Source organism: Varroa destructor, unplaced genomic scaffold, assembly GCF_002443255.2.
Source record: "Varroa destructor unplaced genomic scaffold, Vdes_3.0 BEIS01000006.1, whole genome shotgun sequence".
Taxonomy (NCBI): domain Eukaryota; kingdom Metazoa; phylum Arthropoda; class Arachnida; order Mesostigmata; family Varroidae; genus Varroa; species Varroa destructor.
In genome coordinates, this window is record NW_019211459.1 from 1,589,555 (window position 1) to 1,613,276 (window position 23,722).

Below are 23,722 nucleotides of genomic sequence, written 5' to 3' on the forward strand. Positions count from 1 at the left end.
AGGAAAATACAGTTCCGGGGCTGCCGCTGATGGAAGCAGTTGAGCGTGGAGCAGCAAGTGGCCAGCTGCCGCTACCGCGACTGCAGCACCCACGTACGAAACACCACGACATACAGTTGGATAAGAACAAGATGTTCATTATGGATAGCCCCTCGCCAGAAAGAACCAAACATTATCAATACCTTTAGCGTGCGACAGGAGCTGATTGGCTACTCAGTTATGCATTCGCACATACATCTAGTACACGCTGCCGATATTCAAACTGAACGACGTTGTACACCGAAACAATGGTACTTTATTGTTGAGACTAAAGGCTAATCACTACGATTGATTATAACAAAGATATTAAAATAAAAGATTAAGGAATTGATGTTGTTGGGGGGCACAGAAAAGAGGGTGGAATCATATGGATCCAAATCTACCTAACGCTATCGTTGGAATTAACCGGTGCTACAGAAGAGAAAAAATCGCACCAGGATATTCGTCAACACCTTCTTTATTACGTGGCCTTCGTTCGTGAAAAAATATCACAGTAGGGCATTTGCGTTATAAACCCGTTGAGCTCCTTAACGTTGGGTTATATGGACCACGTATAGTTCAATGTAAAGGAAACAGTCATTTAATAGAGTCGAAAGAAAAATGCTTTACTTTAAACAATGACTCTGATTATGACCAAAAAAGACAATTCTTTACTATAATTTACTACGAAATTAGACAGCTTGCTAGTACTGAAATTCGAATTTAATGTTTCACTGCCTCAAAAACGGAGTAGCTAAATGTAAAGCGGCCTTGGTCACCTGCGTGGCCCCGGCCGGTCAAATAAATGCTACTTCTTTATTTTGAAATAAAACCTAAATAATTATTGTTGTTGAATAATGACGATTTATATTGTTCATTGTATAGCTCCTATATATGCTTGCAAACGGTCAGACATTACAATCTGTGCAAAAAATAGCACTCAGTAGTACATAATTCTTGACTTCATTGGCTTGTTTCTTCTGTTGGGCTTCTATAATTCGTAAAAGTACATACTTTTTTGCGATAAAAATTACATATCTTTAATTGTTCGTTGTTGCAACGCGTTTGAACTCTTCGGGTACAAGCTTTTCTAGTTTTAAATTTCATAAGTTGATTTTGATGGGATATAACATTTGTGAAACGTGGTGGAGATACCCCGCATGACCATAGAAGTATTGGCATTATTTAGAGCGGTTTCAGAATTAAAAAAAAAAACATTGCTAGTAAAATTAATCAAATCTGCCGCTTCTGCTCAACTATTTGTCGGCCTTTTTTGCCAATAAAACGTTAGTTGACACTCATTGAATGCACGACCTGATCGCGCACCATTTGCTGTCTTATTGCTGACTGAAGTTTAAAGCAATTATGTTGCTATGTTATCTCATCAACGAGATTAGTAAGCAAGTTGTATGGACGCCGCTCTAACGTGCACATATGCGAGATTATATAGTAAGAGTAGCAGACGTCAATGTTATTGTTTTGTGTAGCGTGTTTGGGATAACACAGCAGTTTTCGAAACTACAGCCCATTCATTCGATAGGATCGAACATCAGTGTGGTGCGTTTGTGCTAGAAATTTTTGCCGGACGTGAAATTTCGTGACAGCTGCTACACTGTATAGCTGATACAATGGCGGACAAATCACCCCGGTTAAGTGTGTGTATTGATCTCTATGACTCGCCAACTCTTACAAAAGCTGTTGAATATGCTTACAATGAAGGGTACGTATGAACTCACATAGCGCCAAAGAGGCGCTGCTATCACATACTGCGGTGAAACCATGCGAACACCCGAGTTTGTGGCTAGCCCGCCCTGTGACGGCTAGCGAAGACTAATGGCTAATGTATGTTCAAAATAAACAATTTTCAAATAATGTTTAACATAACAAATTCTGAAAAGGGCAAATTGCAGGAACGTTTCCATCTGAATTTATGTTCTTCCGTTGGACTCGGCGCGAACTATTAATTTAACTATATGAAACGCTAAACCAAAAGCAGTGCTTGTGCTAAGTATCAGTCTGTTTACTATTTATTACACTGCGATGTTGAAAAGGGTAAATACGTCATACGTTGATTTTACTCTCGATTTATATGTTTATATCCAGTGGCAGGTGTAGGCTTACCTGCACGGGGTGCGATTGAATCAACTTCTGAACCACATCACTTTAGGGATGTATTGTAGTGAATTATGTCGACAACTTAATTGAATTATTTTTATTAAAAAGATTTACCCGAACAACATTGCATATACACGGTACGCACCTAAACTGGGACAAGCCTTTGCGGGCTGTTTATTGTAATGAGCGTTCATCCGCCATTCTTGATGCTGGAAGAAAGCGTGTTCTTTCTAGAACAAAACAACATGCTCGCCATGATGAAAAATAATATGTCGTTTTTGCAATTTGAGCAAAAATATACAATTGTCTAATTACTTTAACTGCATCAAAACACGAAAACTTATTGTCTTCTGGAAATTGATAGTCTACGTTATTATCAATTTTCCTGCACCTTCTTCCATGAGGCAAGCCGGTGGATCCTCAATAGGTTTTCAATCAAAAGGCACAAAAAATTACCAGGAGGGGTCAAAAGCAATTTTTGATACACCTGGATTTTTGGTATAGAAATAAACGGCCATTTTGGAGAAAAAATAACGACTGACAATTGGATAGTCTCGATAAGCTTCAACGATTAGTATTTTTGCACTTCTTAGATTTATTGGCTGCTTTAAGTCTTTCATTTTTGGCACTTTTGTACTACTATCGGCAACAAACATTAATTCCATAAAGCTTTTTTTTATACGTAGCGTATTGGAGCTATGCTTTATTCATGAGTTCGCTTATACCAATATCTTTTTTGTACAAAGGTACTCTTACTAAGTTATTTATAGATTAAAAGAGTATCTTAAAAATGACCAGCAGAAATGGTTTATGTCTTAAATTAAGGCTGTAATTGCTGTGAATGGTGGTTATATCGGGGTCATATCGGATAAACAAGAATGTTCTGATAAAATAATTGTTTTTATTTAGACACAGTCATAGAAACAATGCATAAAGAAATGTGGGATGTCGTGATTTATATATATAATTTATAATAATATCGTTTCTGGCATCTAAATGGACTATTCAGCAATAAACATCCCAGTGGTTGATTTTTTCTGGGATTACCTTTTATTTGTACAAAGGCGTGAATTTAAATGACCTATTTCTACTAGCCAATATTTTCATTTGTTTTTGTTCTCCTACCATTTATTACCTCTATATATTTATACAATATCGTGATATTACTGTGTTCTAATTCGTTCCAATGATCTCTTGTACAGTAAACATCTCACGAAGTTACTGCCATCAGGAAAAAATGCTAGCTTTACCTCAACATAGGTAAGGACTTACCTGCTTATTAATGTTGAATTCGCTGCTAAATTTATCAACAATTTGCGATGATACCAATGTCATTTCTTCTAACGATTTGAAGCTTTTTGATTTTGATTAAAGTTACAATTATGTGTGTACCAACATGACACTGCCATCGGAGGATTCAGACGGAATCAACGCCCGAGGACCTCATGAGGTAGAATTTACAAATTTAGTTTTGAGCAATCTAAATGGATCATGCCCTTTCTAATTAATCTTGTGTTTGCTTTGATGTTATAAAGCTGAAGTAACGTTGAATTTCAGTTCATTTATTTTAACCTCAAATACTTCACGCAGATACCTAGTGCGTAAAACTGATTTATTGTAATCTCGTGACATGAAAAAAAATCCAATAATAAATGATACGTTGATCTGAATGACAAAAAGAATTCAAGAACCTCATAATAGCTTGAGGAGGTCAAGAAAGCGTTATCACGTTCTATCATCGGTACGCCATATTATAGTGATTTTCTATTCTGCGGTTTATGTGTGTGTACTCATAACAATACAGATGTGTATATTATATATATATATATAGTATCTATCGATCGTTAATAGGTACCTAGCAACACCGTACAGGAGGGTGTACAAGGCCGGGTACTGCCCGGACTCGAACTTGACGATCCAGGCATGGATGAAGTGACACGAAAACGCAACGAACTATTACTCAGGAGGTGGGTTGTGACACATATAATAAAGCTTAGTGATTTTTAGACGATTATAAAAGATTCAAACCCTTATAGCTTAAATAATATAGTTTGAGTTTATCTTGCATTACTAAACAATACTTTATTATCATTAGTTTTCTTTAATTTTTGTAAGATATTTTTTACGATTCTTGATTTTCATGATCTCTCAGAAATATCTTAAATAGTAGCGATGTCCTTTTTCATAACAGAGAACTTGAGCACTCAACCTTCCTCGGCGTGTCCGTCGTGCAATTAGACCTAACAAAAAGGAATGCACACTTTTCGCTCGTTCTTCAGGATACTCTTCATCGGCTAGAACATAATCATAGTGTCCCTGTAATTTGGGCTCGGGTCCCACTAGTAAGTACCTACTGTTTGAGTTTGTATGTTGTTATAGATTACTCTAAGGCAGTATTAACCATATCCATTTGTGTTTTTTGATTCTAAATGGCAAGCAGCTAAACTGCATCATACATAAGAACTTTTCAAGTACTTTCAAAATCGTTCTGTTTTCTTTCAAAATTGTTTTCTTTTTTTCAGAGTGGTCCGCCAGAAGACGAATTCGAGCCGTTCCGTCGTTGGGAAGCCTTTCGCCAATCGTGTTCAGAGCCCGCTCGTATCTGGGTTTCGCTAGTTATTCCGGAAGATTTACCAGAAGCTGTTGATGAAATTCTTAACTTGTGGATGGCTGAACAGGTTTGTCAATTTTTTTACAAGAAAACCATAAAAAAACGTTGAGACAAGATATAGACGAACTTTCATTTATCCTTTTCATAGAATATATGATAAAAAAAAGAGTCATTGTACCTACCCAATATATCTGGTCTTTTTTTAGCGAATTAATTTCCATGATTGTTAGATTTAACTTTCTGTTGCTGGCTTGTAGGTGGCATCCCTGACGATTTCAACTACGTTATTCCTTTTAAATGCAAATAATTTTCCTGTACTAGCGAAAGCACACCAAGCTGTTGTTCGCAGGCTGTTAGGTCTTCATCCAATCGTAACCGTGACTAACTGCTGGCCACCGACCGCCTCTGAAATCATGGGGAAAAGTGGCACGATTATCCCAAAATTGTACGCCGACTATTTGAACCACATGTTCGCCCGAAGAGAACATGTGGGACCTCTACAAGAGCAATTCACGTTGGGTTATCAGGCAAGTCCCATATTTAATTACACATGTTAGGTGTAAGTTTAAAACAATCTGTTTTCAGGTGGATATCTAACTTTTCGATAAACATCTTGTACCGCTCTCTATTTTTCCATTGTCAAATCTAAATTATATGATTTCGAGGATATATATGAAAGCTGTTTTGACGGTCAGTTATTCTCTCGTAAATATTGATTAGTTAGCTAGTCATATTTGAATAACAACCAACTTTTATTTACTTGCGGAGCGTCGATTTTATATGTAGCACTTTGCCATTGCAGGATCAACTACAGATTCCTCTGCAACCATTAGCAGATCACCTCGAAAGTATTACATATGAAGTGTTTGAGAAGGATCCAGTGAAATATGCCAAATACCGGGAAGCGTTGACCGCTGCTTTCGAGGATAGGCGTGGCATGATTGAGGAACGACAGGTATGCTGTTCGGATAACGGCCACGACGCATATATATGTCCATAGTTCTTTCTTCAGATGCCTTGTCCGAGAATTCTACAGAAGTCTCTCTAGATGGTTAGTTTCTTTGTTCAATTAAGACTACATGACTTTCTTGTGGTATTTTTATGATATAACAGGTTTGTCATTAGAAATAGATTTATTGAACTAACCATGTCACCTTTGTTTTCACAACAGAGTCCTCTAATTGTCATGGTAGTCGGAGCAGGCCGAGGTCCTTTGGTTCAGGCTTGTATCGATTGCTCGATTCAGACCGATGTTCCTGTGAAGTTGTTTGCAGTTGAAAAAAATCCAAGTGCTGCAACTGTCCTTCGGATTTTAAATCGCGACAGCTGGGACCGTCAGGTATCTATCATATGTATCGAATTTGTATTAGGTAATTATAGCCTCAATCGTTAATATCATCTTCAGGCCATGTTTAAGTGTGCCCAAGTACGAACTAGTTGCTTTTGTATTAATAAGCCTGAAAGAGCCAATAAATGTGATGCACACTACAGGTTACGGTGGTGGATAGTGATATGCGGACGTGGGAACCACCAGGCGGGGAGCGCGCCGACATTCTTGTATCCGAGCTGCTCGGAAGTTGGGGCGACAACGAACTCTCCCCAGAATGCCTTGACGGGGCCCAACGCTTACTTCAGCCTGACGGTGCGTTATAATAATTGCTTTATAAACTATGAATGAATGTAATTGGTTTAAAACATAAGCGTTGTGCTCTTATATTTTTTCAAACATTATCATCAGACGACATAAGACGAAAGGTTTTTAATTATTATGGAGTTGCATTAACTCTGAACGTGCGCTTACGAAGAGTTTTGTCGATATATCCTATGAGTTGATATGAAGTGTTTCTTCTCGCCTTTTGGAGCATAGACATTTATTAATAAGGATCTGCGATGATAATAGATTTCATGGAGCTCCTGCATAGGGGTTTTTACGCAACGATTTCTGAATCGAAGCGCTCTATAACCCCACCCAAAATACAATTTATTAATGTGTCACCCAATACCACCATCGACTGTTTTGTCGTATAGTAATTAGTGAAATAGCCGGACTATGGTCCTCGTGCTAGACGCCAAGTCCTTTCGCCTGGTCCTAATAATCATTTATTCATCCTAATTCATGTAATACGGCATGAATGATATATACAATCCAAACTACCGAGAAGTCAAAAAAGACGATGGGCACTTCAATGGATTGCTTGCTTTGTCATCAAATTCAAGTTCTAGTAAAAAAAAAAAAAGTGTCAGCCATATTATTAACGTGCAAATACCTGATACATAAAAAAAAACGTTTAATTAATAAACCATGTCGATACAAAACATATTTTTTTTGATGAAATATAAGAAAATACTGAAAAGAAAACGATTAAGATTTATGCGGCCATACTATGTTGTAAATAATGCATTATTTTCGCTTAAAATAGAACTAAAATTAAGATACTGATCGATAACTAATATTTTTCCTGTCTAATAATGTATATTATTGTCAATTTTTTCAGGAATTAGCGTTCCATCTTGTTATAATTCGTACGTGAACCCTGTACAGTGTCCCCAGTTGCATCGGCAGGCTCGGCAACTGAGAGAAGATGTCCTTGTTCACGAAGGCCAACTCCAAACGCCTTACGTTGTGTATTTCAGGTACTTAATCACGGCTGTTAGAATGAGTTACTGACTTAATAATAATAATAAGTTATTGATGGTTTGGTTCATTATATGGATTATATTAATTGGTAGATTCCATTTCTTAAGCTAGCTAGCTAGCTGCGGAAACATTGCGATTCGTTTTGAAACTCGCACTGAGTTTTAAATCAACAACCATGCTGGCAAGTTTTATAAATTTGCACTACGCCAGCATGCTTTATTTATTTTTTTAAATATTTTATAATTATAAAATTTAAACAGTTATTATATCTGCCTGGTATAACCCTAATACTGTTCTACCACCTAGTCCATTTGTATGTTCGATCAGGTGTCATTATCACGGGGACTGACTAACCTTCTACTGGATTATAGAATAATAAATGTATAAAAATGATCATAAAATACTGTTTGCGATTGAAAATAAATACTCCTTGTCTGTCAATCTTTCTTCTAAAGGCATGTCAATCATTTAGCACCGCCGCAGCGTCTGTTCTCGTTCAGCCACCCAAACAGAACGTTTGAGGGTATGCCACCCTCTGACAACTCGCACAACGAACGCTGGGCAGAGCTAAGCTTCAAGTCGAAGAGCTCGTGCACGTTTCACGGGTTTGCCGGATATTTCGATTGCGTCCTTTACAAGGATATTATTATCAGTAAGTTTATTTGCAACTAGCAGTCGTCTAGCACTTTGTTATCCAAATTTCTAAAGAATCGGTTCACAAAACAATAGTCTGCAGTAGTATTCATAAAGGTAGTTTTAGGTGGTTAACGAAGTTTTGTTACTTCGTCATGAGCAGCCTTCATTGTCGATTTTGTATTTTCCACTTCTGAGTTCATGCTTTCTATTGTCAATTTGCAGGTATTGAGCCGTCAACGCACACCCCTGAAATGAATTCGTGGTTTCCGATGTATATTCCAATTTCCGATCCTCAACCTGTGAAAAAGGGAGAGACAATTACGGCCACATTTTGGCGCAAAACCTCATCCACAAAGGTAAAGTATCAAAAGGTATTTAAGTAAGGTTATATATTTAGGTTGGGATTAATCCATCAAAGCAAAAACGTTTTGCTAAAAGATCAATTGAATTGCGGTGCTACAGAAATCTACATAAGTCTAAACCACGTATAATTTAAAGTAACGTAGACGATTCGGATTTTTTAACGTAACGTCTCTAAATTGTTAGCACTGTTCTATTATCGTATTGACAAGCGCTACATTACTTACCAGACAGAGAATAGGACGTAATTAGCTTTTCCCAATGCACCAATAGAAGGCTTGCAGAAGTAACGAATAGCAACTTCTATTAAGTCTAAACCACCGTCCCGTAGAAATATAGAACCTAATTTTTTATTGTTACTATATTTCAGGTGTGGTATCAATGGTTGGTGACATCTCCGTACCAGTCAGTCATGCACAACGTGGGAGGGCGCTGTAGCAATATCGGGCTTATGTTATAATCATAATTAGTCGTTTGACATGTCTGTGACCTGGAACATTTCATGCTGATCTAACTATCGGTGTAGTCACGATAATGTCACGACTGTTGCTGATACCGTGCGGCATCCGCCTTGCACGTGACATGTCACGGTACAGATAGGTAGAAACTAATATATGGCCGCAGTACCCGCAGTCTGGACGAAGGCGCATCGTGATGCGTTGGAATGGATTAGAGCTGAAAAGACATTCGACCGAACGACACGGATCACGCCCGAGAAAAGCACACACGTATGCCGAAAATTAATTTTGTGCTAATAATAATTGCGCTGAGAAAGTTTGCTTCAACTGGTGACACGAGTTGCATAATATTATAATGCATAGATAAATCATCGAAGTTTCCGTTGGTGAACCGTCTTAGCGCTTTTGGTAATATCCATAAAGTTTATTTTATCAAGCCTGAAAAAATAAGATTGTATGTAATAACGTCGGCAGATATTCTCGATGCAAATGCATATACGTATACAATGTGTAAAACACTATTAACGGAAACAGTTTTGTCGCTACTATAAATTGTTCCACTTAGGGAGCCGAGGTTGTCTTTTTGGCAATGACGACGCCAAACGCTGACGATGATGATGACACTTAGGGGGAGGGAAAGCATAAGCTGGTGTTAACGAAAACTGGATTAATACGTCGCCTAAGTGGCAACCAACAATTTTCCTTGAACAAGCTGCGTCCTCATTAGCTGTGTAGGTGACATCATTGTACATTACTATTATATGATGGCTGTATTCAAGTGCTTTCTATAGATATTAATGCGTTCACAGCACCGCACAAGGTGTGGCATTATGAAGATACTATTCATCGATTATCATGACTAAGATTATTAACAGAGTTGCAAACACTGTATTCGAATTTCCTATATAAACTTAAATTGGGAACTGAAGATTATCTTACAGTAAATTAATGTGCTGTGTCAAGCCTGTGTTCTAGTGTCTAAGAAGAACAAACAGATTTGTCAAAAAAACGTTCACACGGTCAAATAAAATTTCAAAGGACGGCAATCAAGGTCTAAACACTGCCTTTTTTGTCGTTACCAAGTTTCCAAATCATATTATCTTTATTCATTAATGACTTCTGCATCGTTTCACGGATGACAGAACTTCAGTTCCAAGAAGTGGCTCAATGAGTACTCACGACTCATTTGTAACCTGTTTATAGCGTTTAGTATCGACAATGTTTCGCGCCAACTTTAAGACAAATCACCTATGAACCGGTAACCCGAACATGTTTTTTTTTTGGAAAACCATAACGCCCTTTAGTTTATCCGTTGAATTAGACGCAAAGTGTTATCGTTCTGGGTGTTTGTACCCATTTTTCTATATTCCGCCGGGGGCCGCGAGTCATCTTTGGCATATATATCATTACAGGTTTCTTCTTGGTTCATCTTAGCGTTGCAAGCCATCGCTGTGGGAGACGTTTCATTTGTACATAACCATTAAACACATGACCTTGTTTTTATGGCAAATCTTTCAATCAAACGACGATAGCCGTAGTTGGGAACACTTGCAAGAGCTATAAACACCGTGTGTATACTACACTGGCCTTGAGGATTATTTAGGTCCACATATTGTTCGTTAAAATTGTTCTATTAAAGGTCGGTTAGCTTAATACACTTGGGGTGTAACAGAAGATCCTCGAAGTATCCACCACAATAAGAAGGATTAGGTATTTAAGCGAATGTCGGCACTGCAATTAGCTGCTTCTAGCAACTTTTTTAGGCATCGCCCCTGAAATTGAACTCCAGGTAAAACGAAAGATTTCATTCTTGCGCTTATTCTTCGCATTCTTATTCTAATAGCATGAAATTCCTGCGCTTCACTTTAACAACCTGTAAATCAGATCATTCAGAAACTAGCACGGATACAGTTTTAGTTTGCTTGGTTATTGTATTGCTTTTCGTGCTCAGTGCTGCTCTCTGTCACTAAAATTAGACTACCGCTATTTATGAAAAATGTGTTGTCCTACTGCAGGCTGGCCTTTCGAGTCGGCAACAAGTTTTATTGTTATTCAACTCGTCCAACAATTATTGCAGGGACAAGGAAAAGAAATTGATGTCCATGGCGGATAATCTTAACAAGAGGTCAACGAACGCGTCAGGGGAGCATTCTGCCGCCTACAATGACCATGCTGGATCGACGAGGTCATATCAATCAATGGTAGTGACTAACTTGCTGTAGAGGACTATGAGAATGCCGAAGGACATGTTAATTTAATTACTCAAAGATATCAAAACAATTGCTGTCACAAAAATATGGCATCTCAAGGAAAATAATCAGAAAACAGGCAGCGAATTCAATATTCAATCAACTGATAAAATTTTACTAATAGCCTTTGGTATGTTTCAATTAGTAATTCTTTTCTAATATCGCCTATTCTCATTGTTCCGATTACGACCATGACGCTGTGAACTTAGCTTTCGTGCTTATAACCATATACAGAAAAATCATAATCCTCCGCGCGTTTTGAGGTTAGCTCGGAAGGAGAGCTCTGCAACTGGTAAAGGTTGATTTGACAAAATAACAATATTTTCAAAAAAAAATAGCCAAAATATTGACTTTTATAGTTACTTGATAAGCATAAAAAAAATAACCTAAGATATATTCCGTATGAGGTGTTTACCATTGTTTACTGGCAGTTGGTTAGGCCGAACTGCCCCTACGCGAAAATAGAAGGGCCTAGCTCCATCCTTTTGTTATCCAATAAAATCGAATTTTTCAATTTACGAAAATCAGCAGTGTAACCGGCTTTCTTTATTGTGCCTGTAATAAGTACAAAGTATCACGGTTGTAAACTCAGTTGTAAGGACTGGATAAATGGACGAACTTCTGTCACCATATCAACGTAATGGTATTAAAATGCTTGCAACCATGTTTATTTTAATATTGAGGATTTTACAGGACTTGGAATTTTAGATATTGGGCATGTAGGGGCCCATGCACGTGTTAGCAGGAAAGAGGACAATTATTTCCGAAAGTAATCACTTCAGTTGTGGTAATTTATTAGATTAGGCTTTATTGGCACGTTTTTTTGTTCAACCGTCTCAAATATAACCTAAATAAATGTTTGAAGTCTTACGTTTGCTACTGCCGTTAAACGTTGCCTCAGGCGGCTAATTATCAGCACGAAGCGACCAGAATATGAACAACTGGATTGTATGAATTGTACATAAAAAGAGTACTTTTAGCAACATACCTTTTATTCAAAAAAGTGTTGAAGCTTTTTTTTAGCTTTGTCACAAAGGTAGGAATCTAGCAACACTTAAATACATTTTGTTTAATTTAGCAAGTAACACCTATTAGTTATATGTGTTCTTCTTATTTAGCTGAGTCATTGTAACTCAAGAGGTCAGTTTTAAGCATCTATTCTTAGACATAGTTTTTGACGGCCACACAATGCTGCAATGTGTCGGCCTGTCATTTTGCTGTGCAAACCTATGTGGGCTCAACAAGATTTCTATACATAGAATATTGTGGTATTTAAGCGTATGAATTAACATCTACCGTTTAAGGTAAGTCGCGTATTATAGATCCATGGAGTAAGTTCCAGAGCAGAGTGGTCAGTATTCATGATCGCTTCGAACTCAGATCGGGACCCAACTGACACTCAGTCTACAAAAACAATTTGAATAGCTTACCGCCAAATAATGCGTTTACGCGGAAACCTTACTCAAGCTTTGAGTTTAAGTGTCATTTGGGATTCCAAATACGGTACCCTTGTTCTCAGTAGTACGCTCAACTCAAGCAGCCTATCAGTGCAGGCCTCGACTGGGAAGGGTTCCATTCCGAATTTACAATTTACGCCTTGACGAGCTACCAGCAAAACGAGGCCTACGTAAGTAAGCAGATGCGAATATCGATACAGGAATACGCTGCTGCCTGTTAATCTTATCAAAGGAACCGTGAGATGTAACATTACTTAAATCACTTTTTCAAAGTAGATTCAGGGAATAACTCACCCATTCAGGGAGTCCTTAAATAAATGGGCTGAATCTGAGGGTGGGTGGATTTCGAAACACAACCTCCATTGATTCTGACCATCACTCAGCCATCATTCCAAGCAGCGTCGCTACCATGCCGGGGCTCTTACGCTACATTGGCGAGTTTGGTCTGGCCTACCAGCCTCTCTAACGTCGTTCACAGATGGCGCTAACATCGGGATATCCCCCTTATGCCTCAATGTTTTTATTGGAATTTCTCCTCGCAGCGCGGCTACCAACTGCGATCAGCGCGCGCGCGCGGGTCTGTCGCGGTCAGCCCGATGAAATGCTCCATCAGACGAAACAGGGAAGCGCCAATACGAAGCAGGCATGATTTGTCGATGCGACCAATCTCGCTCAGCAGCACGAGACAAATTTACTCAGCGTTTAATGATCAGGGCGACGTGGGCTCTAGATGCACTCTCCCAACCAGCTCTCTGTGGGCGCTAGTGTCAATGCTCCTTGTCGGTGATTCTTCTGGATCTAATGATCTCTCTCCCGCACCATTCCTCTCTCCTTTTGTCGGTTGAAGCACGCTCGTTCTCCGGTTGAATAACATTTGTTGCGTTACTGCTACCGACGATGCTTTGCTCGTGTATGCGTTACAATGGTTTGCAATAGCCTGTTTGGCTGTCCTTAAAAACGGCCACAAAAACAGGACACAAATTAAGTAGAAGACACGACCAGAAGCAGTAACTGAAAATAGTGAAAAGCGCGTTGGAGAAGCATTTATTGGCATCTCAACTGTTCGCTTACATAAGTACAACAGAAATCGATGGAATCAAATTCTATAAAAGCGACGTTCCTAGTGGTGTACGTTGATATTTGTACTGGCATCGCAATGCAATAGGAGCAACTAAATTGTTATAGCTATTGTGGCCGGCTGGCTGGGTGGCTGGCTGGCTGGCTGGCTGGGCTTCTATGACAACTCGACGACTAGGATGTAGGGCAAAAGATGGACGAATGCAGAACGAATAGACTGCATTAGATAGTTGTCGAACTTTTTCTGGTGGACTGCAGCTAATTATGAGCGCTGGACGACACTGTATAATATGACTTCAGGTATACTGAATAAATGCGAAACACGAAGCTGCTGAACTTAATTGTCACCTACGATGAGATTCTGAATAGCGTCGCTTGGATAAACTGCGCACTGCCAACGAGAGGACTGCAATAACCATTATTCGATACAGTAAATATTAACATAAACAAAAAAGAGAATTAGACTTCAAGACGTTACAACAGAACGGACAGACGAACCACATGATTGTGCCTAACTGAACAACTGCTTTATCCAGATTTAAAAAATACTCAACATACGATACCATCTTCTTTGACACAATAACAAAAAAAGTTCTACCTCTGTCCTGTAGTAGTCAGGTTCTAATGTGAGCAGCTCTACTGCGTCGTTGCAAAAGCAAATTTTAGTTTGTGTGTTGTGTGGGCTTCCTTTATTTTCGGATCAGCAAGTGTCATTGTCGTAGTCAATGGACAGACGGTCGTCGTGACCCAGTCGACGCTGGGTGATTGCGAACGATAAATACAGTTCTGGCCCATTGTTAACTATATCTTATGGCGGGTTTTCTTCTGTGGTATTTTTGGCTAGACCGCAGCGGTGCTGCCAACTAAACAAATGCCTGTTTGATGCCGGTCCGGCTACTGGCGTAGCCGTTACTGAGTGCGGTGTCAGTAGTTACGAGAGGCAGCTTACAAGCGAGCGAGCGAGCGAGCGAGCGAGTGAGTGAGTGACTGAGCGAGTGAGTGAGCGAGTGAGCAGCCAGAGAAGCAGGCAGTAGCTGTAGCAAGGAATATGGCCGGGCCGGAACGCAGCGGACTGCTCAAGCTGTGCGCCGTCGGGAGTCCAGAGCAGAGTGGTGGCGTTATCGGTGGGCCCCGGTCCCTCTCAGGCGCAACGTTGAGGCTGGTGCTATTGTTCGCCCGTAAGCCACAGCGGCTCGCTTGTAGTCAGCTAATCAGCTAGCCATTAAGTCGGTTAGGCGAAAGTGCTAACGTAGTGGCAGTGGCACCAGTGACGGAGTTGCCATAGTGATTGTTGCAAGATTATGACGAAGACTCTAGGCCACGACGTCGCCGCGAAGTGCGCACAACAGGCGTTTCAGATGCAAGGCAAATACGAGTCACACACTCACGAATACGAACAGAATGCAGGCTGCCGCTAACGTCGTCGCCAGCTTAGATGCATATAGTAGCAAATCGGTGAATCAGAACAGCACGAGTAATTGTTTAGCTTTTGCTGGTCGAGAAGTTTCGTTAACGCAACTGCAGCGGGGACAACAACAATAGCAACAACAGTACTGGCGGCAAAGGCTGCCAAAGCAGCAGTGGCAAACGCTTTAAGAAAAGCACCTTAAAACAGCAATGAGCCCGAAGATGATTCTAGCAGGTGATCGCTGGCCGCGCACTTAGTAACTGCTACGTAGCAAGAGCATACTGGTGTCACACTGGCTTACTAACCAGTTTACTGCTCGTGCGTGTCGGATGGATTACGCCCGCGATTAGAACAATGGCATAAATTTATAGAATTGGAGACAAACAGAACAGAAACTACTACTGCCCGTTAGTAGTAGATGAATTTACCGCCAATGAACCAACATCCGCTTTGCGATAGTACAACATCCTCACGCACACAATACTGCGCCCAACTCCAGTGAAGGCGAAATAACTTGCTACTATCTCGTTATTATTCACCGTCAATAAAACGTTTGTGTCAGGCCAATAGGTAAAACGTATCTTTGCACATCAAGAGTTCAACATTGCATCGCGTCAAACACAAATTCGGTCGTATCTGTACAAAAATTACAGACAAAAAAACACCAACAGTCGGAGTTAGCTATTTTGCTAGAAGTTTTATTACCTAAATGATTTATCACGAAAGGGTGTGAACGTGTGTTGGGGCACTGGACATTGCGCGTGCAGCACGAATGAACACGTGTATGTGTGTGTGTGTGTGTGTGTGTGTGTGTGTTTCTAACAAAAACACAAAGAGGGAAAACTAAGTTACTCTTGCCAACTGAACCGTGGAATATGTCACAGAAATGAAGTTGTCATGTAAAGAAAGGAGAATACGCAAGCGTTTCGCGTAAGCGGAATACCCTACGAGACCTTTCCCTGCGGAGCAGAAAGGGTCTCAATGAAGCAAGGTCTTCAACGTAGTCGACAACGACGAAAATGCAGTATTTCGATAAAATCTGACAGAAACAAAAACGTAAACATGCAAATACGAAACCATCAAAGGAATCACCTAAATCAACAGAACGTCACCAATTTACCCTGTGAGTTACGAAAAGGTGCGCAGACTGAAACGGTCTAAAGATAGAACGAACGAAGATGTTTATGTCATCTGCTGCCTAAATCGTTCTTTTTTTTTGGAAATTTTTGCAAAATACTTACTAAACGACGATGGCGTGATTGTTGTCTGTACTGACCGACAACAGGAAAACGCGCTGTTAGAGAGTGACCATAACACCTGAACAGAACGGACTTCAATGAAAGGTAAGCTCGGTCATGATTGGGGGGAAGGCACTATGGGGAGCAAGCGAGAAAGTAAAAAAAAAAAACGGAGCCGCCTATTGCTAATTAGTATAATTTAATAAACTGCAGTTTGGCACTCACTCACTCACTCTCTCTCTCTCTCTTTCTCTTTCTCTGCTCGTGCAATGGCCTTTGGGAGGGAAGGGTTGTTTTCAGTGACTACAACGGTGCCGTCGCTCGAACACGGACGAATTAAGGTTTGGTCAAGGACGACCTCACTCCGTTAGAGCGTCACATAACATGAGGACAAGCATTAATATTATTCCTACTACTGCGACAATTACCATGATCAAAAACGAAAAGAAAAGTAAGGCTGCGATTAATGGGTGACAGAATTTCGCGTCAACAGTAAATCATTACAATTAAATTCAACGACCGCCACTAATAGTTATCTCCCGACTGTCGAGCGCAACATGTTGTAAGGCACTTAATGGCGGCCGTACGCTTCGACGGTGCCACCAGCAGCTGCCGTAGCCCAGTAGTAAGCTGCTGTTACCAACGGGACCGACAGGCAAGCCGCGTCAAACTAAATTTCACGGATCACCTATAGGTGATATATGCATATATATGAATGGCTTGAAATGAAGAGATGTATACACACACACACACACATATATATATATATACACAAGCGCGACAACAGTGTGCGGTTCGTCCAGGTTCTTTGTAGAAGTCCAAATTGGCTGTTCGGTGTTGCGTTGATCAAAGCCGGCTCAAAAGCCACCATTAATACACGGCGATCGCTAAATCGTTCGATTGTTTCAGAATATTGGATGTGTCGTGTGGTTACTGTAGTTTTACTACCATTTTGGCGAGATCAACAGCTTGTGTTTTTGGCAGAGGGATTCGTTATCTATGGTCCGCGCTAGCTACGAGGAACGCTTTGCGGTTTTTCTCTAGAGTATCGTAGCGATTTTGGTTACCAAAATTGGCTCAACAATTAAGACAGGGGAGAAACACAGCTGACCGCACGTAAGTTCTAGTCTGCAAGATAGCCTTGGTACCGCAGCAAATGGATATAATCTGGAGCCTGACATCGAAGGTATTCGAAGCTTATTCGGCTAAGTAACGTTTGAGCGAGAAAATTTTGGATAAGACGTTGTATCGCGTGTGGCGCTCTTCATACCGTGCAGGTACCGGTTAAATGGTCAAATGCTCTTTGTGTCGATTCGGGTGCGCGTGTGTAGATGACGCTACTTTGTACATCTTGGGCAGTGTAATCATTTGACAAAATAGTCTTTTCTGTAGAGGCAGTAGCAGATTGTAGCAACCTCTAGAACTGTCTAATCCTTTTAGTTGTCGTTGTAGAAGCTGAAATCTACAGCCAGGACCATTACGATCACCACTGTTCTAGTCGAGAAGGTAATGGAATCATTTTTAATTCGTACATGCTTACAGTTATATTTCTTCTGCTTCTCTTGAAAGTTATTTCATCTAGAGACGAAATACACAAAATAACCTTTACGCCAGCGTACTTCTTGCGGCTTTTCTCTTGCTTCCATGGTATTCGTGACATGTTTATGGGAATACGTATAAGAATTGAAAACGTGTGACCCGTTAAGTAGTAGTTCAGTCAAGAAAAGCCTCCCATTATCAACTCCCACAAACAGGTACTTACTGGAGTAATACACCATAAATTTATTTATCGAACACGAGATTAGGTAGCGTTAGAAGATAACAATCGTAATTACCTGTTAGTTTTATAAAACAACAAAATATTGTTTCCTGAAAAAGGTGTTTTCAGCTATGATATCTAATAACATATAAACTAAAGAAAAGACGTTCAAATCAAGCGAAATCTAATAGTTCATCTAACTAGAAAAAATGGCCGGGCGAATAACCTGATGAAATTGAGGTTTTGTCGTTTTTGCTAATTTTACGTTCCTATTTTGAAAATCTTTCCTGATGCCCGGATTCATAGAAATTGTTAACTGCACACCGAATCCGCTTACGAAAAGGGATGGCATATTGTCTAGTACTTATTGCTGGACCATGTGGCACGTAACACAGTCAATGATCCGCATGTTGTAAAAAAAAAAAACGTTTAGTTAAAAGAAAAAACAGGGTAGGCGAAAATGTGGCCCTCCCATGGTGACGATGTTAGAACGCTTTCGAATTAGCCTTGGTATATAGCGTTTCGTTCAACGTTTCGCGTTGTTTGAAAACTTGAGTCGATCTTACAAGAAGCAGTAGTAGTAGTAAAAAAAGTAGAGGGGCTATTATTCAGGACACGTATAAATATTCAACGTACACTGGAAAGCTAGCTCTATTTACGTTTTTAGGCTTCCAACAACTTTCTTTTATTTTATAGGAAAGATTCACTTTTGAAACTCTCGCTTAACGTAAACGGCAAAGCGGCACTTAGATCCGGCAGTTAGCTACGAATGAGATGATAGGGCGCCTATTATATCTAAATGATATATTTTCATACTGAGATAGATGTATCGACGCTTGTTTCTATTATTTTTGCACATGTATGTGTACTTCTTAGGTTTATTCGGATTTATATTTAGACTTTAGAATGGGCATAAATCCAACTCTTTTACCTAAAAAATTTTTGGCTAAAAGATATTCATAATGCAAAACGTCGTTTCATCGTGCTAGTCTGTAAAAGAGAAGCAAGCGGTGTAGTTGAGAGTATTTTTCTTACTGCAGCCAGTTAGTCTATGGAGCATTTAAAATAAGTTCTTTTGAAGGTGGAGAACAAACCTCTATACCACAGGCAAACATACTAAACGTATTAAATAAAGTAATCATCTGGCAGCCAGGGTAATGCACATACGAATTTTGTCACGGTCACTTTTTATCTACGTAAATCATTTGACATCTACATTCGTTACCGTTTATCTCAGGTCAAATATAAATATGTACATTTAAAGAGTAAGAGTTTGTATACATATACGTACCAACCATTACGCTCTAACGATTTTTGTAGATCCGCACACGTGGGCATAGATCGACGAGAAAGCATCATAGTGAAGACAATATGCCTGGTAATTTTTTCATAGGCGAAGATTTTTGCCAGGAAATTTCTAAATAGCACTTCTCGAACATATTTCCCCATTGATTCTTATATAGAATAAGACGCCTGTTCTAGGCAATCTCCTTAAGCGTGCTTGTGAAGCATCTCAATCGAATATGTGCTTACTTGTCCCTAAACAGTAGGTATAAAAAAGCAAGTTTAAAGACTTCTTGCTGCAGGGTCAAATATACGCTTCTGGGTGCAACTTGGCTAACGAACTTTACACTAGACAGCTGAGTATAACACTGCTGACCACAGAATGTCCGCATGAGGTTCTAGAAGGGTCAACGAAATACGCAACATTACTTTACGATTAGGTTGTTTATTTAGTTAGCAAGCCATTTAAGAATTTTCGAAGCCGAAATGGAAATCCGCAATCTCCGTTTTTGACCGCTATCTTGATGACTCTAATCGATTAAACTAATGCAAGTAATAATGCAAAGTCTGCAGTCCTATAGACACTATCCCTGCAAGTGGCCGTTACTTATAGCTATGAATAAACCGTGTGGGAATCAGACTAGTTGTCGCTTCTGCCTGTCACTGGAACTTGCGCAGCTTATTGAGGTTATCCCGATAGGAACCCGAGTTGATTTCTTACGAACAGCCATTCGGTGGATTGACGACAAGGCATTGATGTCAGTGATATGATTTCGACAACCTCCTAGAAACAGAATGTTGGTTTTCACCTACATTATTACGATACTGTGCTACTATTATTCACCAGTACCAATATTAATCATCGTTCTTCGAAACGCCAAGCTCAACATCCGTGCTTTTAATGTTGGTCCTGATTGGTGTTCGTATTTACCAACCTGGCCCCACAAATTATTGCCAACCAAGGGCATTTTATTCTGTATATTATATCATTACCTTATTATATTATTTAATGTTTGACAAGACTATACTTTTTTTTACAAGAAACTATGATTAAATAGGTATATATTAACTGGATATCTTTACGAACGGACAGCAACCCTATCTGCTGCTTCCTGTTTTGCCATCAAACAATTAGCTTCGTTGATGACCTCGACACACACACACACACACACATATATATACATATATATATGGATTGAATTTGCAGTCGTTGTTACAATGGTGCAAAATATGCGGATATTCTCATAGTCGAATTTAGGGTCTGAACACAGTTTCGCGAGCATATCTACATTTCCGAAGTAGATTGGAGAACTTTTGCCCAAAGATTAAAAAGTTGTCTATAACGCAATTTGAGATAAGTCAACAATGGAGCGATTTATGTAAGCCCGACCAACTCAACCTCTGCTAGCTGACACGTCAGCCTGGAACTGACCTGAACTTAGACAGAGACACTAACCTCGATATTAGGCTAGGCCTAAAATAACGCCGAGTCAAACAAATTTGCTCCCGAGAAATTAGAGCTATTGACCCTAGCGAAGGAAGTATCCAAAATTTGCGGGAAAAAGCTGGTGCATTTCGATCCCTGATTAGGCTAGTTCAGCGAATGTCAACTAGAACACATTTTAGGGCCGTCGAAAATTTAATCTCAATCTGACGACAGTGCCTACCAACTTGCCATAATAAATTTCGAATCGTCGGGTGAAAAAGTATTCTACCTTTTATTCTATCTTTATATAATGAAATAAAAACGAGCCAATAGCGTTCGTGTTTATTCAGTCATTCGTGTTGTCTGCCGACTGCTATTTACTACTGCCAGCAATAAGCACAACGTTTTCGATTTATTCTTCTTTCTGGCCATTTTTGGTTTGTGAAGGTTAATATTATTCAGAATCATCGTAACACTATCAAATCCACTCGGCACATGCTGGGCTCTATTTTCGTTAAGTCCATTTCCTGTAATTACAATATACGATCTATGAGCAATTCGTTACATAAATTCAATCAAGCTAAGATCATACCTGTAAATCCACGATCTTCAACTATGCCCCATGGCCCTAACCATCCCACATACGATCGACGTTGCTGATAGGATCTATCTCGTGTTGTACTCAGTATGATTTTCCAAGTATATCATTGGCGCTTTGATAGTCAGACGCTCTTACAATCGAACGTACGGATAGATAAAATCGCAGCTGTTTATGGTGATTAACTTTGTCTGAGCGAATGATATTATATGACGAGTTCTATTGAGTAATATAAAGGTATATCTACCTCCCCTGTTAAGGCCAATTACAGCGAGCTTCGACAGGATAATAACATGGCTAAGGGTTGCCAATGAGCAGCCATTCTAAATTTAGAAACAGCGACAATAGTAAACATTTTTCTCAGAGGTGTATTACGAATCGCCGCTACGATAATATTAAACAAATAGACGTGTTTTTTTTCCTTTTTTAAGGCAAATAACTCACGCAAAATCTGAGGGCTGGGCAAGCGAGCTCCCTGTTTGTCGTTATTTTTTTGACAACCTAACTTAACAACGCCTCTTCATTGTTTTATTAATAAACTGTTTTGTCGCTTGTTTTCATTTTCTCATACGATTACTCTAAAAATCAGGCGCTATATTACTAAACAGGAAAAAAAATAGGATGTTCTCGGCTATTGTAGTGCATACGCTTTTTCAAAGCGGCGGTCATATAGTTTTGACAGTGGCGGGTATGGTGTTATCGTCATTGGGTGACAAACATATCGTCGCTGTCTAGATGGCATCGGTATCAGGAAAAGAAGTACGATCGCAGCGTTTTTGTACCATCTCATATCACTGCGATGGCTCCTGCCAGTCCGTATTGGTCAATTGCCGCCTCTGAGAGCCTTAGCAGCTGTTGAATTACCCTATCGTTAATAACAACGCATCTGCTGTACTAAATAATGACTTTGCTGGCCGAGAGGCAACATCACTGATTGTATCGCTAGCAGAATTGGTGAATGAGTGGGTGATTATGTATATGTGTACGTCTATAAAAACTGCAATAACAGTACCAATAGCCACGAGCGCGATATCAACGGCGGCAACAGCGTTCGTGCAATACCTCGCGTTCGTGGTGACGCTTTCCCGAACGTTGACTGTACTCGTCGTCTTCGTTGTAGCGGCCACTGGTGTTGCGGTCGTGACAGACGGCAATCGATTCGGGGCGATAGGCTTTTCTCTTCCGCAGTGATACGCATTTGTGAACGTCTATGAGTGGTTCCTCGTCGAAGTGGTGTTTAGTACTGGCCAATAGCCGTCTGTGCTGCTAACTGAGCTGTAACTGTCCTATCTGCCTGTAAAATTGTCTGTGTCCGCTATCCTATTGCAGCAATGCCCGTTTATCGTCAAAACCAAATAGTAGCCAAAATAGGCCATAATCTGTTACCATCCACTCCAGCTACTACCAACAGAGAGGAAATGGCGTAGCCCAAGTAGCTAATGCGCATCTCTTTGAGCGCGTTCCCATGGTAACGATAACGAAAGAGCATCCTGCCATGTCGGTCCAAATCACAATATTGCTAAAAAAAAATATAATACAAACAGTTTCTTTTTCTTGTACTATAAATGTGAGCCTTAGCTTGTAAGTTCGTTACAAGTGCGTTTGATGCTTTTTTGTCATTAATTCATTATTAGCTTGTCTTTGGCACATCGTGTTGGACCATCCCGTAAATGCTCAACGGAACCTAACTCTAAAAGGAAACAATGTTTTGATTAGACAACATTGATCACTGATATAATGCCCGTTATTAGCGATGGTTCGTGCCCACTTCTGTGGCAGCTTTTCGGTTCAATTTTCTAGAAGTATTTGCGATTGACTGGTCGATGTTTTTTTCGTTTTGAAAAAACTTAGAATTCTTTCCATGAAGCTTTGTAAGTATCAAAAAAGGCGGTAGTCAGAAGGAACAAGGTCGGGACTGTAAGCTGGATAAGGCCCAATTTCACTCCAACCAAAGTCCCACAGTTTTTGGTGGGTTGCTAGAGGCGTATGGGGCGGTGAGCTTGTCATGGTGAAGCATGGATGGCTTCTTCCTCTATTACTGGCTATAGCAGGGCGCCTTTCTTGGACGCATTCTTGGATCTATTTATAGTTCTTAACTGAGATAACGGTTTAGCTATTTCAAAGAAACTCATCGAAGGACAATCTCACCAAATGGGATGTTATAGATGGGGTCCAGTTTTATTTCTCGTATGAAAGGCACTACCACGCTTTAAATACGGTCTACCCTGTGGGCCATTTATTATTGTAGATTACACACTCCCCACCCATCACCATCTTTACAAGAAAAGTGTTGTTCTCGTTCGCTTTTCGAAGATTCATTAGTTGATGATTCCTCAAACTTTAAGAAACCCATATATTTATTCGATTGTAACCATTGTTTGTTATATATA

The 23,722-nt window shown here is 39.8% G+C and overlaps 2 protein-coding genes and 2 long non-coding RNA genes across 24 annotated transcripts in view; 2 read left to right on the forward strand and 2 right to left on the reverse strand.

Annotated features, from left to right (window-relative positions):
* The first annotated feature begins 1,523 nt into the window (after window positions 1-1,523).
* On the forward strand, window positions 1,524-11,621 carry csul (protein arginine N-methyltransferase 5). Of its 3 annotated transcripts, XR_015330379.1 has the most exons (15): window positions 1,535-1,738; window positions 3,336-3,393; window positions 3,508-3,583; window positions 3,985-4,100; window positions 4,325-4,475; window positions 4,656-4,811; window positions 5,002-5,271; window positions 5,547-5,699; window positions 5,916-6,083; window positions 6,236-6,386; window positions 7,240-7,378; window positions 7,838-8,034; window positions 8,241-8,374; window positions 8,749-9,106; window positions 10,914-11,621. XR_015330379.1 is itself a non-coding variant. In XM_022811449.2 (14 exons), exons 1-14 carry the CDS (start codon window positions 1,690-1,692, stop codon window positions 8,836-8,838), a joined length of 1,908 nt encoding a protein of 635 aa, XP_022667184.1. In that variant the 5' UTR covers window positions 1,535-1,689; the 3' UTR covers window positions 8,839-9,930. The 3 variants fall into 3 exon arrangements, 2 of the variants coding, with proteins under 2 accessions (XP_022667185.1, XP_022667184.1); XM_022811449.2 differs by lacking the exon at window positions 10,914-11,621 and having other exon boundaries at window positions 8,749-9,930; XM_022811450.2 differs by lacking the exons at window positions 3,336-3,393; window positions 10,914-11,621 and having other exon boundaries at window positions 1,524-1,738; window positions 8,749-9,930.
* Window positions 4,190-16,404, reverse strand: LOC111252873 (uncharacterized). 9 transcript variants are annotated; one of them, XR_015330400.1, is made up of 8 exons: window positions 14,218-14,307; window positions 12,837-13,492; window positions 12,516-12,690; window positions 11,501-11,640; window positions 8,606-10,619; window positions 5,505-8,315; window positions 4,927-5,149; window positions 4,190-4,773 (listed from the first exon to the last, which is right to left on the reverse strand). It is a non-coding gene; the product is annotated as an uncharacterized LOC111252873 (long non-coding RNA). The 9 variants fall into 9 exon arrangements; XR_015330403.1 differs by lacking the exons at window positions 11,501-11,640; window positions 12,516-12,690 and having other exon boundaries at window positions 5,505-5,774; window positions 5,891-8,315; window positions 8,606-9,053; XR_015330405.1 differs by lacking the exon at window positions 12,516-12,690 and having other exon boundaries at window positions 8,606-9,053.
* Window positions 16,231-23,722, forward strand: part of LOC111252871 (5'-AMP-activated protein kinase subunit gamma-1-like) — a 63,924-nt gene continuing 56,432 nt past the window's right edge. For 6 of the 11 annotated variants that reach the window (XR_015330377.1, XM_086993182.1, XM_086993185.1 and 3 more), the window contains exons 1-2: window positions 16,233-16,370; window positions 17,706-17,771. Coding sequence is in view for 7 of the 11 variants with exons in the window: in XM_086993182.1 (XP_086849308.1) it covers window positions 16,364-16,370; window positions 17,706-17,771 (73 nt within the window). In the remaining 4 variants the exon portion in view is untranslated. Of the gene's footprint in view, window positions 16,371-17,554; window positions 17,772-17,998; window positions 18,020-23,722 lie in introns of those variants that run through there. The other 5 variants (XM_086993184.1, XM_086993187.1, XM_022811441.2 and 2 more) reach the window with 5 other exon arrangements.
* The window catches only part of LOC147754721 (uncharacterized), a 52,385-nt gene continuing 49,727 nt past the window's right edge, over window positions 21,065-23,722 (reverse strand). The window contains exon 3 of the long non-coding RNA XR_015330396.1: window positions 21,065-21,261. This is a non-coding gene — a long non-coding RNA (uncharacterized LOC147754721). The remainder of the gene's footprint in view (window positions 21,262-23,722) is intronic.